This window comes from Trichechus manatus, unplaced genomic scaffold (assembly GCF_000243295.1).
Source record: "Trichechus manatus latirostris isolate Lorelei unplaced genomic scaffold, TriManLat1.0 scaffold00044, whole genome shotgun sequence".
NCBI classification, from domain to species: domain Eukaryota; kingdom Metazoa; phylum Chordata; class Mammalia; order Sirenia; family Trichechidae; genus Trichechus; species Trichechus manatus.
Window position 1 is genome coordinate 15176371 of NW_004443980.1, and position 16138 is coordinate 15192508.

At 36.7% G+C, this 16138-nt stretch overlaps 1 protein-coding gene across 1 annotated transcript in view; it reads left to right on the forward strand.

The window, feature by feature from the left end:
* Positions 1-16138, forward strand: part of SUGT1 (SGT1 homolog, MIS12 kinetochore complex assembly cochaperone) — a 78401-nt gene that overhangs the window by 19170 nt on the left and 43093 nt on the right. Inside the window, exons 3-7 of the mRNA XM_023731653.1 lie at positions 3429-3519; positions 4174-4243; positions 9169-9239; positions 13879-13932; positions 14639-14655. Of these exons, the coding sequence (XP_023587421.1) occupies positions 3429-3519; positions 4174-4243; positions 9169-9239; positions 13879-13932; positions 14639-14655 (303 nt within the window). The remainder of the gene's footprint in view (positions 1-3428; positions 3520-4173; positions 4244-9168; positions 9240-13878; positions 13933-14638; positions 14656-16138) is intronic.

A 16138-nucleotide genomic window follows, 5' to 3' on the forward strand; every position in this document is an offset into this window, starting at 1 on the left:
TTTTGATCAGGTTACATTGAATCTGGATCGCTTTGGGTAGTATTGATATGTTAACAATATTAAGTCTTCCAATCCATGAACATGGAACATCTTTCCATTTACTTAAGTCTTCTTGAATCTCTTTCAGCCGTGTTTTGTAGTTTTCATTGTATAAGTCTTTCACATCTCTGGTTAAATTTATTCCTAGATATTGTATTCTCTGAGACGCTATTGTAAATGGAATAACCAACAACAGCAAAAAACAAAACCAATTGCTACTGAGTCGTTTCTGACTCATAGTGACCCTACTGGACAGAGTAGAACTGCCCCATGAGGCTTCCAAGGAGCGACTGGTGGATTTGAACTACTGTTGTTTTGCTTAGCAACCTGAGCTCTTAACCACTGCACCACTAGGGCTCCGTAAATGGAGTAGTCTCCCTGATTTCGCTTTCAGATTTCTCATTGCTGGTATATAGAAACCCACCTGATTTTTGTGTGTTCACCTTGTACCCTGCACCTGTGCTAAATTCCTCTATTAGCTCTAGAAGTTTTCTTGTGGACTCTTTAGGATTTTTTGTATATAGGATCATATTGTCTGTGAATAGAGATAATTTTACTTATTCTTTTCCAATCTGGATACCTCTTATTTCTTTTTCTTGTCCTGTTGCTCTAGCTAGGACTTCTAATACAGTATTGAATAGAAGTGGTGAGAGCAGGCACCCTTGTTTTGTTCTGATTTCAAGGGGCAAGCTCTCAGTCTTTCTCCATTAAGTATGATGTTGACCGTTGGCTTTTCATATATGCACTGAATCATGTTGAGGAATCTCCCATCTATTCCAGTCTTCGTTAGGGTTTTCATCAAGAAAGGGTGTTGGATTTATCAAATGCGTTTACTGCATAGTGTGGTTCTTTTCCTTCTATTGATGTGATGTATTATGTTGATTGATTTTCTAATGTTGAACCATCCCTGCATTCCTGGAATAAATCCCACTTGGTCATGATGTATGACCCTTTTAATCTGCTGTTGGATTCTGTTTGCTAGTATTTTTGCATCTATATTCATAAGCAATACTGACCTATAGTATTCTTTTCTTGTGGTGTCTTTGTCTGGTTTGAGTATCAGGGTTATGTTTGTTTCTTAGAATAAGAGAGTATTCCTTTTCCATCTTTTGGAAGAGTTTCAATAGTATTGGTGTCAGTTCTTCACAAATCATACTTTGACTTCACTTTTTTATGACATTTTCTTATGTTTTGTATTGCGTATTCAAAATAAACTGATTATTGTGTTTTATTCATGATTTACAAGTCTGTGTGCCAGTAATGTTAAGTTTGTGCTCAGTATGTTTTGAAACTTTTTTTTAAAGTCATTTGCTTAGTTTATTCATCTGAATTACCATAACTGGTCCTCCTGAACTAACAATTGGGTTGTGTTTTTAAATGTTCTTTGAAAATTCAGAAGCTTTTACTGGACTCCTTAAGAAAAGGAATATTGTATTTATCTTTGTACCTCCAGTGTCTGGTCTATTTCTGTACATAATAGGTATTTAGAAATACTTTTTGAATTAATCATGTAGATACCAGTATAGCCTAGTTTTACTTAGTTACAGCCTGTAAAGGAGCCCTGGTGGTGCAGTGGTTAAGAGCTCGGCTGCTGATCAAAAGGTTGGCAGTTCAAATCCACCAGCCATTCCTTGGAAAGCCTATGGAGACAATTCTACTCTATAGGGTCCTCTGAGTCAGAATCGACTGACAGCAGCGGGTCAGGTATGGACTGTTAAATCCTTTTTGACCCGTAATATACCTCTTTTCTTTTTGTGGAGGGGTTAGAAGTTTGGTTTGAAGAGTAGGTAAGAAATTATCAGCTGTATTCCAAGTTGTTTGAGTGTTGCAAGATAGTAGTGCTTAATTTCAGAATTTGAAAATATTAGAAAACATTATGTTAATGCAATGTCAGATGATGTGTGAGAGAAATTTGGGAGTAAATAAATGTAACCAGGAGGCAGTGTTGTTTAGTGGTTAAAAGCAGCTTTAGAGTAAGACCTGATTTTGAATCCTGTCTCTGACAGTCTTATCACTAACTAGGAAGCGAGAGAATGAATTCTGTGCACATGTGAGGGAAGAGCGTTCTAGTCAGAGGGAGCAGCCGGTGCAGAGTTCTGAGGTGTTTGAGGGACAGTAAGGAGACCATTGTGGCTAGAATGGGAGAGCAAGGGAAGAATTAAGTAAGAGATGAAAGCAGCAAAATAGCAAGGGGTCATATCAAGGAGTGCCTTGTAGTTCATTGGAAGGACCTAAGCTTTTGCTCTGAGTGAAATAGGAAGTCATTGGAGAGTTTGCAGCAGAGACATAGTGATAAGATCTGATTTACATTATTGCTTGGATCAGGATGATAGGGATAAAGATGGTCAAAAGTGGTTTGGATTTTAGGTACATTGTGAATCTCATAAATTATGGTTTACATTGCTTTGTGAGAATCACTACTACAAAGCAAAGTCCATGACACGTATGGCTTTTGAAATAATTTTACCTTTTAAGAAAACTGCCATATCCCTAGGGTGTATGGGGGTAGTGGGTAGTGAATAAAAGTGTTCCTGTTTGTCTTCATTGCCCTTGGCATCATTAATTGTGCGCACTCTTGCACCGTTATTGTTCCAGCTTCCTATAAACCGTGACTGCCAGGGTGGCAAAAGTTTAATTTCTTGATCAATTGGTAGTAGCTACGTATGAGATACAGAGGACAGTGGTGGTTCAGTGGTAGAATTCTCGCCTTTCATGGGGGAGACCTGGGCTCAGTTCCCAGCCAGTGCTCAAACACAGCCACCACCCATCTGTCAGTGGAGGCCTGCATGTTTCTCTGATGCTGAACAAGTTTCAGCAGAGCTTCCAGACTAACACTAGGAAGAAAGGTCTGGTGATCTACTTCCAAAAATCTGTCATGTGGTTGCCATGAATTGAGGCCAACTCGACATCTAACAGCAACAACAACCACTTATGAGACATTGTATTTTATCTGGGCCCTGAACAGAATGCTGTAATCTATTAGGATTGTCTGCCATTGAGAGAAAATAGGAGAGTGGCAGGTAAGCTTGATTATGTGTTTATTGATTCTGTTAACTGCCCTGTGCTCTAGACTTAACTTCCAGGTTTTTTTTTCTTTTTCTAGGCATCTCAAATTCTACATGATCTTTGAGTCTTCTCAAATTAGATGGAAAAGATCTGTGATGGTTAATGTTTATGAACTAAACTCTTCACATGTTTTTCAGGGGATGGGGTCAGGTGGGGGGAGAAGGGAAGATCATGATGCTCTTATAAGGAAAAGCTCCCAAGCTTGTTTCCCTGCTGTCTTTCCTCCAGATAATTTATAATAGGTTATATGAAGAAAAACCATGTTTAATTAGAATTCGATGGCTTTTAAAAAACATTTACTGACATGGCATTTGTATTTGTAGGAGCTGACTAAGGCTTTGGAACAGAAACCAGATGATGCCCAGTATTATTGTCAAAGAGCTTATTGTCACATTCTTCTTGGAAATTACTGTGGTAACTTTTCTTACAAAGTATATTGTCTCTTTTTTCATAAGTTAATTATAAATCCTGCCCAAGACAAAAACAAAATGAATTAAATAGGAGTGAAGTAACTGAAATGTGATCAAAACATTGTTGAGCAACACCCATTTAGATGTTTACTATTTTTCCTTCAGTGGGTGGAGAATTTATACAGATTTCGTTTGTGGTGATTGGATATGATAATAAAGAATAGCATCACATATAACATTTACTGTTTTATGGAGTATTTAAATGAAAAGCTCTTGTTTGCATTTTATATAAAAAGTTGTGTAACTTTAAAAAATTATTCTGAATAAAGAATCTTGGTAGGGAGAAATTAAATACCTTGAGTCAAATTATATAAATGGTGTTAATGAGAAGATGAAGTGAACTTTGTGACAGAGCTTTGTTCATTGACTGAAGAGCTTTGAGAAGGAAGCTGCATGTTAGGCTAATAGTAAGAAATGTGACTTTTGCGGGTAATATTTATTTGAATTGAATTATATCTTGGGTTAGCTTTTCCTAATTTAAAACCAGTTGGCCTCTTCACAGACTTAAAGACTTAAAAATATAAGAGTGATTCAAATTAGGTGTAGTATTTGTGTTTGTAAGTAACTGACTAAAAAATTCCTGTCTTTTTGTATACAGATGCTGTTGCTGATGCAAAGAAATCTCTCAAACTTAATCCAAATAATTCCACTGCTGTGCTGAGGAAAGGGTATGCAATAACCACTCTTCTTGTTGGGCCCGGACTATAGATAGTAGGTGTTTAATTTGTTGAGTGAGTTCATTGTAAGCCTTCATAAATAATAGTAAAATTCTGCATTCATGCTTTTTATAGCTGAGATATGATTCAATTTTAAATATAATCTGTACTCTGTTATTATTATTTTCTTCTTTTATTGTACTTTAGGTGAAGGTTTACAGAACAAACTAGATTCTTATTAACAGTTAGTACGCATGTTGTTTTATGACATTGGTTAACAATCCCACAACATATCAACACTCTTCCTTCTTGACCTTGGGTTCCCTATTACCAGCTTTCCTGTCCCCTCCTGCCCTCTAGTCCTTGCCCCTGGGCTGGTGTGCCCCTTTAGTCTCGTTTTGTTTTATGGGCCTGTGTAATCTTTGGCTGAAGGGTGAACCTCATTACTGAACTAGAAGGATGTCAGGGGGCCATACTCTCGGAGTTTCTCCAGTCTCTGTCAGGCCAGTAAGTCTGGTCTTCTTTTCCGAGTTAGAATTTTGTTCTACATTTTTTTCCAGCTCTGTCCAGGACCCTCTGTTGTGATCCTTATCAGAGTAGTCAGTGGTGGTAGCTGGGCACCATCTAGTTTTACTGGACTCAGTCTGGTGGAGGCTGTGGAAGTTGTGGTCCATTAGTCCTTTGGACTTAATCTTCCCCTTGCGTCTTTAGTTTCCTTCACTCTCCCTTGCTCTCGAAGGGGTGAGACCAGTGGAGTATCTTAGATGGCCACTCACAGGCTTTTAAGACCCCAGACACTACCCACCAAAGTAGAACGTAGAACATTTTCTTTATAAACTATGTTATGCCAGTTGAGCTAGATGTTCCTCAAGACCCTGCAGCCTTCAGCCCAGCAATTCAGTCCCTCAGGGAGTTGGGATGTGTCTGTGGAGCTTCCATGACCTTGCCTTGTACAAGTTCTGTTGGATTCCCCAGTATTGTGTACTGTCTTACCTTCATCAAAGTTACTACTTATCTGTTGTCTATTTAGTGTTTTTCTATCTCCACCTTTCCCCTCCCTCTTAACCATCAAAGATTGTTTCTTTTTGTGTGTAAACCTTTTTATGATTTTTTTTTTATTTTATTTCAGGTGAAGGTTTACAGAACAAATAGTTTCTCATGAAACAGTAGTATACATATTGTTTTATGACATTGGTTAACAAACCCACGACATGTCAGCCCTCTCCCTTCTTGACCTTTTTTTCCCCTTAGTGAAAATATACATAGCCAAAGATACACCATTTCAAAAATTTCTACATGCAAAGTTCAGTGACATCGACTACGTTCTTCCAGTAGTGCTGCTATTCTCACTTTAGATGAAGGTTTACAGAACAAAATAGTCTCTCATTAAACAGTACACATGTTGTCACAGGTCAATGGTTAACAACCTCACAACACATCAACACTACCCTTACTCAACCTGGGGTTCCCTATCACCAGCTTTCCTGTCCCCTTCTGCCTTCTAGTCCTTGCACCTGGACTGCTATGCCTCATTAGTCCCATTTGATTTTATGGGGCTGTCCACTCCCCGGCTGAACAGTGAACCTCGAAAGTGACTTCACCACTGAGCTAAAAGGGTGACCGGGGGCCATACTCTCGGGGTTTCTCCAGTCTCCTTTAGGCCAGTAAATCTGGTCTTTTTTTTTTGTGAGTTAGAATTTTGTTCTACATCCTTCTCCAGCTCTGTCCAGAACCGTCTGTTGTGATCCCGGTCAGAGCAGTCAGTGGTGGTAGCCAGGCACCATCTAGCTGTACTGAACTCAGTCTGGTGGAGGCCTTGGTAGCTGTGGTCCATTAGTCCTTCGGACTAATCTTTTCCTTGTATCCTGTTCTCTTCATTCTCCCTTGCTCCCGAAGGGATGAGACCAGTGGAGTATCTTAAATGGCTGCTCACAAGCTTTTAAGACCCCAGACACTACTCACCAAGGTAGAATGTAGAACATTGTCTTTATAAACTGTGTTATGCCAATTGAGCTAGATGTTCCCTGAGACCATGGTCCCCATAGCCCTCCGCCCAGCAATTCATTCCCTCAGGGAGTTTGGATGTGTCTACGGAGCTTCCATGACCTTTCTTTGTACAGGTTGTGCTGGTTTCCCCAGTATTGTGTACTGTCTCACCCTTCACCAAAGATACCACTTATCTAGTATTATCCTCACCCCCACCCCTCCCATCCCTGGTAACCAGCAAAGATTGTTTCTTTTGATGTGTGAACTTTTTCATGGGTTTTTACAATAGAGGTTGCATACAATATTTGTCATTTTGTGATTGACTTATTTCACTCAGCATAATGTCCTCCATATTCATCCATGTTGTGAGATGCTTCAAAGATTCATCATTGTTCTTTACTGTTGCATAGTACTCCATTGTGTACGTAGCATAGTTTGTGTACCCATTCATCTGTTGATGGGCATCTAGGTTGGTTTGTATCTTTTTGCTATTGTGAACAATGCTGCAGTGAACATGGGTGTGCATATGTCTATTCCTGTGATGGCTCTTATTTCTTCAGGATATATTCCTAGGATTGGGATTGCTGGATCATATAGTATTTCTAATTCTAGCTTTTTAAGGAAGCGCCACATTGTTTTCCAAAATGGTTGTACCATTTTGCATTCCCACCAGCAGTGCATAAGAATTCTGATCTCCCTGCAGGCTCTCCAACATTGTTATTTTCTGTTTTTTTTGATTCGTGCCAGTAATGCCAGGGTGAGATGGTATCTCATTGTGGTTTTGATTTGCATTTCTCTAATGGTTGGTGATCATGAGCGTTTCCTCATGTGTCTGTTAGTCGCTTAAGTGTCTTCTTTGGGGAAATGTCTGTTCATTTTCTTTGCACATTTTTTAATTGGATTAGTTGTCTTTTTGTTGTAGAGGTGTTAGATTTTCCTATAGATTTTAGAGATTAGACCTTTGTTGAATTTGTAATAGCCAAAAAATTTTTTTCCAGTCTGTAGGTTCTCGTTTTACTCTTTTGGTAGTCTTTTGATGAGCATAAGTGTTTAATTTTTAGAAGATCCCTGTTATCTAGCTTATCTTCTAGAGTTTGTGTGTTGTTAGTTATAGTTTGTGTCCTGTTAATGCCGTGTATTAGGGCCTCTAGCGTTGATCCTATTTTTTCTTGTATGAACTTTATAGTTTTTGGCTTTATATTTAGGTCTTCGATGCATTTTGAATTAGTTTTGTATATGGTGTGAGGTATGGGTCCTGTTCCATTTTTTTTGCAGATGGACATGCAGTTTTGCCAGCACCATTTGTTAAAAAGATTGTCTGTTCCCCATTTGATGGACTTTGGGCCCTTGTCGAAGATCAGGTGACTGTAGGTGGATGGATTTACATCTGAGTTCTCAGTTCTGTCCCATTGGTCAGTGTATCTGTCGTTGTACCAGTACCAGGCTGTTTTGACTACCATAGCTGTATAGTAGGTTCTTAGGTCAGGTAGTGCGAGTCCTCCTACCTTATTCGTCTTCAGGAGTGCTTTACTTATCCAGAGCCTCTTCCCTTTCCATATAAAGTTGATTAGTTTTTCCATCTCTTTAAAGAATGTTGTTGGTATTTGGATGGGGATTGCATTGCATTTGTAGATTGCTTTGGATAGAATGGTCATTTTCACATTGTTGAGTCTACCTATCCATGAGCATGGTATGTTTTTCCATTTATGTAGAGCTCTTTTGGTTTCTTGCAGTAGTGTTTTGTAGATCTTTTATATCCCTGGTTAGATTTATTCCTGAGTATTTTATTTTTGGGGGGTGCTGTTATAAACTGTATTGTTTTCCTGATTTCCTTTTTGTTGTTCTCTTTATTGGTGTATAGGAATCCAACTGATTTTTGTATGTTTATCTTGTATCCTGCTACTGTGATGAATCTTTCTATTCCGGTAGTTTCTCATGGAGTTTTTTGGGTTTTCTGCATATAGTTATCATATCTGCAAATAGGGACAGTTTTATTTCTTCATTATCAGTTTGGATGTCCTTTATTTCTTTTTCTTGCCTTATTGCTCTAGCTAGGACTTCTAGCACAATGTTAAATATGAGTGGTGATAAAGGGCATCCTTGTCTTGTTCCTTTTCTGAAGGGGAATGTTTACAGCCTCTCTCCATTAAGAACAATGTTGACTGTTGGTTTGGTATAGATGCCCTTTATTATGTTGAAGAATTTCCCTTCTGCTACCTATTTTATTGAGAGTTTTTATCAGGAATGGGTGTTGGACTTTGTCGAATGCCTTTTCTGCATCGATTGAGATGATCATGTGATTCCTTTATTTATGTGGTGGATTACGTTGGTTGATTTTCTGATGTTGAACCATCCTTGCATACCTGATATGAATTGTACTTGGTTGTGGTTTATTGTTTTTTTGTCTGTATCCTGTTATTGTATTAACTACAGTATGTGATATGAGATCTATTATTACCGTGTTTTAAAATGGTGATGATTGGAGTAACTGCCAAGTATAGATGAAACTCATGGATTTCATATCCCTTTTTTATTGTTTGGAACTTAGTGAGAACATCCTGTTTCTCAACCAAACTGGATAAGGCTACATTTAATGATACTAGAACTTTTTCCTTTAAGTGTACTTTATATCCCAGCTTGTTTTTGCTGTGACTTTATTCCTTAAGTAAGAAACTTCTTTAGTTCCTTAGTATGATTAGTTTTTGGAATAAACAGGCATATGCAATTATAGTCAAGAAATTCCTCCTGAAATGAGTTCCAAGATTGAATTTTAATGAAAATAGTACTAGGTGTTACAGTACAATATTCTTAGACAATCTCTTGGCTTATTAGCATATGCTTAAAAAAATTCTTTTAAAAGTAGAGGATAATAGGATTTTTTTATTTCGGTAGAATGTAGTTTCCATGATCTCATGTATATGTGGTTTTTGTTTTTAATATGCTAATGCCAGGATCTGTGAATACCATGAAAAAAATTATGTTGCTGCTCTAGAGACTTTTACAGAAGGACAGAAATTAGATGGTAAGTATCAGAATTATACTTTAATAAACTAATTTATTATTTATGATACATGTCTTAAATAGCATAGTTGAATCTTGTTAGTGTCATCTCAAGTTAATTGGCAGAAACCCAACACCTTTTTTTCTGCCTCTTAATGACATTTCATGTTGATTGCAGAATTTGAGTTCACTTAAAGTTGATTCAATTGGCCTTTCTTTGGCGTTTAAGTCACATAAAACTTTCCATTTAGAAACCAAAAACTATAAACATTCAACATGTTCCCTTTACTTAGTTTTGCTGTATTTTTTTCTAATGGAGACGTGAACATTTAATTTGCTCTTCTGTTCAGAAGTCTGTTTGTCTTAACTTACTCAGATTCCTGAGATGGAAAATCTTACAACAGAGTCTTTCATGGAGAAGCTAAGTGTAAATTTGGTAAATTGTGAGAGGGTATAGAAGAAACCTGGAGCTTTGAGTAATGTGAGTTTTTTTTTTAAATTTAGGTGAAGGTTTACGGAACAAATAGTTTCTCATTAAACAAGTCAGTACACATTGTTTTATGACATGTCAACACTCTCCCTTCTCGACCTTGGAGGACCTTTTTTTTTTGGTGAAAATATACATAGCCAAAGATACACCATTTCAGAAATTTCTATATGTACAATTCAGTGACATCAATTACATTCTTCCAGTTGTGCTGCTATTCTCACTATCCTTTTCCAAATTATTCCATCACCATTATCTTCAACTCACTGGCCCCTAGGCTTCCCATCAAACCTTTTGGGGTTGCTGTTGTCATTTTGATCTCACATAGATAATTCTTTTTTTTTTTTGGTACCTTAGATGAAGGTTTACAGAACAGATAGTTTCTCATTAAACAGTACATACATTGCCTTATGACAGTGGTTAACAACCCCACGACATGTCAACACTGTCCCTTCTCAACCTTGCTTTCTTATCCCCTCCTGCCTACTAGTCCTTGTCCTTGGACTGCTGTGCCTCATTAGTCCTGTTTTGTTTTATGGGGCTGTCCAATCCCCAGCTGAATGGTGTAACGTGAGTTTTTAATGTCATCTTTTTGAGAACAATATATGAGAATTATAGCAGTATGGATATCTAGGCACATATTTGGAAATAATTGTGAAAGCCAAGAATTTAAAAATCTGTGCAAGATACTAAAAGTCAGAGTTTGTGAGTAATCTCAGAAGATTATAGACTACATAATCCTGTTCGTGTAGTATCATTTTTATCTTATGGTAGAATGTTATCTCTAAAGCAGTGTTTCTTAACCAGGGATGATTTTGCTCCCCTGGGGACATTAGACAGTGTCTGGAAAGATTATTGATTATTATGACTGGTAGAGGGTGTCTACTGAAATCTAGTGAGTAGAGGACACGGATGCTTATAAACATCCTGCAACGCACAGGACAGACCTCCACAACAAAGAAGTATCTGTTACAAAATGTCAGTTGAGAAAACTGCTCTAAAGGATTGTATGTTTAATTTAAAAAATGTGCCCCGTACTGCTTTGAATATTTGCTTTTGTACTGCAGATCTACTCAGGAAAGGACTTTAAGGCCCAAACTCTGCAAATGGAACCTACAGATTAAGAAAAACTGATCTGGGCATTAGGAGTTGTTCTCAGACTTGGATAGTATGGCTGTTCAGTCAGCTAACCAGCATATCTGCACTCTTAGCAAATTCTAAGTCAGTTATCTAGCATCTTGATATATATTTGAAAACCTTGAAGAGACATGAGTCATTCAGTCCTCTTAAATTTTCTAAGCCCTATTCCTTATCATAGCAACAAAATTCTTTGCCTAAATTGCTTCTTTGAGTAACACTGTAATATGTCATCGGACATTTATCCTAGAATTATTTCAAAGCTGGCTTTAAGATAAAGTTGTCTGTATCTTTAGTAAAATCGCTGTTTATGTTTAATGTAAAAACAAATTTGTCTTTAAATTTTATTCCAGGAAAATTTTATATTAAACTGTTGGGCTTCCATTTTTATTAGGGTAAAAAAATTATAACTCAGAATATTACCTTATTTAGGAAACTTAGTCGTATTTACCGTTTAATTTGAATGATATAATATGTTGTTCAAGTCTTAGGATTTTGATGTAATAGTTCATTAATAGAATATACTTTGTAGTCTGATGTTTTATCAGTTGTTGCATGTATGTGTGTGTTCATACATGTGTATATATGTATATAAAATGTATGTATATATAAAATATATATATTTAAAATTTTTAATTAAGGCTTATATGTTTACCTCCTTTTACAAATTAGTGAATGGATTACAGAATTTTACTTTAAGAAAGATGAATTGCTTTTCAGTTTTTAGATTAATCTTGCCATCAGTTAGCTTGAATTAGTAAGCTTTTATTTAGAGTGCTTTTAATAATTTTTTTTAACATTACATTGTGTTAGCCACTTTAACTGTTTAGATATAATCATTGTTCTGGTGAGTATTTTGTTTGTATATGCGTTTATATTGCTATCTGTAAATGTATAGTTCATCATCTGTAATCTCTTGGCTGACATGTAACTTGGAGATAGCACAAAACTCCACAAAGTATAAAGGTATTGATAGTAAAAGTATGGTAACAAATAAAGCCATTGAGAGAATAGTAGACAGAATAAGTAGCTGCATTGGAAAGCAAGCTGGATCAGGGAGATGCTTTGGATCTCAACCCAGCTGCCAGTTACCAGGCCTCCACCCTACCCTAACTGCGATGGCATACTGGGAATCTGATTTCCTTGTGGGTGAGAAGCTCCTTTAAGAGCAGGGGGGCAGGGGGAGTTAATTGTAGGTTATCTGCGTCTGGGAACCAGTAAGGATGACTGTTAAAATTCAGTTTTTAAAAGTTGTAAAAAGATACATAACAAAACATACCCCGTCTCAACAATTTCTACATAAACAATTTTGTGACATTGATTACATTCTTTAAGTTATGCAACCATTCTTGCTATCCTTTTCCAGATCGTTCACTACCATTAACATAAACTCAATGCCCCCTAAGGAGAAACTCCTCCTTGCTCCCTCCCTCCCACTCCTGGTAACCACTAGTAATCTTTGGTTTCTACGTATTTGCTTATTTCCTATGAATGAGATACAGTATTTGTCCTTTTGTGACTAATTTCTCTCAACATGATGTTTTCAAGCTTCACGTTGTGGTACGCATTGAGACTTCATTTCTCTTTATGACTGAGTAGTATCCCTTTGTATGTCTGTATCATATTTTGTTTATCCATTCATCTGTTGATGGACATTTATGTTGTTTCCACCTTTGGGCTTTTGTGAAAAGTGTTGCAGTGAACATTGGTGTGAAGGGTTTTGTTTGCGTTTTGGCCTTCTTCTGGATATACCTGGGATTGGGATTGCTAGGTCATATGGTGGTTCTGTGTGCAGTTTTTGAGGAATTGCATACTGTTTTCCACAGTGGCTGCAGCATTTTACATTTCTACCAGCAATGGATGAGGTTCCAGTTTCTCCACCATCTTGCCAACACCTGTTGTTTTCCATTTTTTTGATCATTGCTGTTTTAATGAGAGTGAGGTGGTGTCTCATTGTTTTGATTTGCCTTGACTCAACGGCAGTGGGTTTATTTTTGGTATAATGGCTAATGATGTTGACCATCTTTTCATGTGCTTGTTGACCATTTGAATATCCTCTTTGGTGAAATGTCTGTTCAAGTCCTTTATCCGTTTTTTGATCGGGTTGCTTATCTTGTTAAGTTACAGATTTTTTAAAAAATATATGTGTATTTTGGATATTAGACCCTTATTGGACAATTTGATTCCCAAAAATTTTCTCCCAATTTATAGGTTGTCTTTTCACTTTTGATAAGTCGTTTGATGCACAAATGTATTTAATTTTTATGAGGTCTCATTTATTTTGTCTATTGCTGCATGTGCTTTTGTTGTCATTTCTGATAACTCATTGTTAGTAAAAAATTAAGCCCTGTAGTCATCCCCCTGTATTTTCTTCTAAGTATTTTATGGTTTTAGTTTTCACATTTAGGTCCTTGATCCATTTTGAATTGTTTCTGTGTATGGTGTTGGACATAGATCCTGATTCATTCTTCTGCATGTTAAAGTCCAATTTTACTAGCACCATTTGTTGAAGAGACTCTACCTTCCCATTGAATGGACTTAGCACCCTTGTTGAAAATCAGTTGACCATAGATGTATGGATTTATTTCTGGGTTCTCAATTCTATTCCATTGGCCTATATGACTATTACTATACCCATACCAGGTTGTTTTAATTACTGTGCCTTTGTAGTATGCTTCGAAACCAGAGAGTATGAATCCTCCTACTTTATTCTTTTTCTTCAAGATTACTTCAGCTGTTTAGAGTCCCTTGGCCCTCCATATAAATTTGAGGATTGGCTTTTCTATTTCTGTAAAAAAAAAAAAAAAAACCTAGTTGTTTTTAATCAGAATTCTTCAGGATGAACAAGTAAGTGTTATTTAGCTGTAATATTAGAATTGCTGTAAGCTCTATGAACATAGTTGTTTTTGTCTGTTTTATTCTCTACTAAATCCCCAGTACCTAGAACAGTGTTTGGCACATAGTAAGTACTCAATAAGTTATTTGTTGAATGAATATGTTGTACAGATGAGTCATGTTATAGTTTTTTGCTTTCTAGATGCAGATGATAATTTCATCGTCTGGATTAAAAGGTGTCAGGAAGCTCAAAATGGTATGATATGTTTCCCATAGTCCTTCGATTTAAAAAGAAAACCTTTTAAAATTTTTTGGTTTAAACAAATTTGTATTTAACTTTTTATATGTAATTTAAGTAGTACATGTTCCCATAGATAGGGATTCCCAAAGATATACTGATTTTTGCCTAGTTTATAATGTTGAAAGAGAGATTTGGATGGATTTGCTTTGCTGTAGTATCAAGGTATTAAAAAAAACAAAAACAAAAAACCAAACCCATTGCTGTCAAGTCAATTCTGACTCATAGTAACCCTATAGAACAGAGTAGAACTGCCCCCATAGGGTTTCCAAGGAGCGACTGGTGGATTTGAACTGCTGACCTTTTGGTTAGCAGCCTCATCTCTTAACCACTGCACTACCAGGCTGGCTGCTAACCACAAGGTTGGCAGTTCAAATCCACCAGCTGTTTCTTGGAAACACTGTGGGGCAGTTCTACTCTGTCCTGTGGGGTTGCTATGGGTCAGAATTGACTTGACAGCAGTGGTTTTATCAAGGTATCAGAGGTAAGAAATTACTTAGAAGAATCTACAGTGATTCTGGGATGCAAAATTAAATCACCTTCCTTTATTAGAAATAAATGAAGGATTGACTTGTTTTACCAGTGTGTTTGTACCATAGAAATCATGTATATAACTTTGTCTATAAATGTATTACTGAGAATTCTCTCTTTTTGTTTTTAATAGGATCAGAATCTGAAGTGGTGAGTCCAGATTTTATCCTGCTTAATTAGGTTTAAATTTCAAGTGCTGAGTATATTTGAGACAGGACTCAGAATAAGCTCTCTCTCAGTGAAATATTAAGCAATCCTATTTAAATATTTCTTCCTTTGTAGCTGAAATAAAATTGTTTTCTGGTGAAATATATATAGAAGTGTATCATGAAAATTACTGGGCTAGTTTAATGAATTTAGTGTGTAGCTCAAGTTGGTTTGGAATATTTTAGTATGATCAAGATGATTATTTCATTTCTGTGTTAGAAAATCATGACATTTACTTAGGTTAAACAGTTGCTTCCTTGGAAGCGCTTGTAGGGTTTTTTATGGTGTGCTGACACAAAAGGTTAACTAAAGTTTGGAAATATTAATTTCTTTTTTTGAGAATCAACTTAGGTAGGTTTATACGGGCATACCTCAGAGATATTGCAGTTCGATTTCAAACCACTGCAATAGAACAAATATCTCAATAAAGGCAGTCACACAAGGTTTTTGGTTTCCCACTGCATATAAAAGTTATATTTACACTGTACTGTAGTCTGTTAAGTGTGTAGTAGCATTATGTCTAAAAAACAATGTACATACTTTAATTAAAAAATGCTTTATTGCTAAAAAATGCTAACCATCATTTGAGTCGTCAGTGAGTCATAATCTTTTTGCTGGTGGAGGGTCTTGCCTTGATGGCTGCTGACTAATTAGGCTGCTGGTTGTTGAAGGTTGGAGTGGCTGTAGGAATTTCTTAAAGTAAGACAACAACGAAGTTTGCTACATCTACTGACTCTTGCTTTCAGGAAAGATTTCTCTGTAGTGTGCGATGGTGGTTGATAGCATTTTACCCATAGTAGAACTTCTTTCAAAATTGGAATCAGTCTTGTCAAACCCTGCTGTTGCTTTTATCAACTAAGTTTATGTAATATTCTGAATCCTTTGTTGTCATTTCAACAGTGTTCACAGTATCTTCACCAGGAGTAGTTTCCATCTCAAGAAACCACTTTCTTTGCTCATCTGTAAGAGGCAACTCCTCATCCTTTAAAGTTTTATCATGAGATTGCAGCAATTCACTTACATCTTCAGGCTGTACTTGTAATTCTAGTTCTCCTGCTGTTTCCAGCATATCTGCAGTTACTTCCTTCACCCCTCAAAAAGTCATCCATGAGGGCTGGAATCAACTTCTTCCAAACTCCTGTTAATGTTGATATTTTGACCTCCTCCCATGAATCACAAGTGTTCTTAATGGCATCTAGAATGGTAAATCCTTTCCAGAAACTCTTCAGTTTATGTTGCCCAGATCCATCAGAGGAATCACTGTCTATGACAGCTATAGCCTTATTACAAAATATATTTCTTAAGTAATAAGACTTGAAAGTTGAAATTACTCCTTGAGCCATGGGCAACAGAATGGATAGTATGTTAGCAGGCATGAAAACAACATTAATTTCCTTGTACATCTCCATCAGAGTTCTTGGGTGAC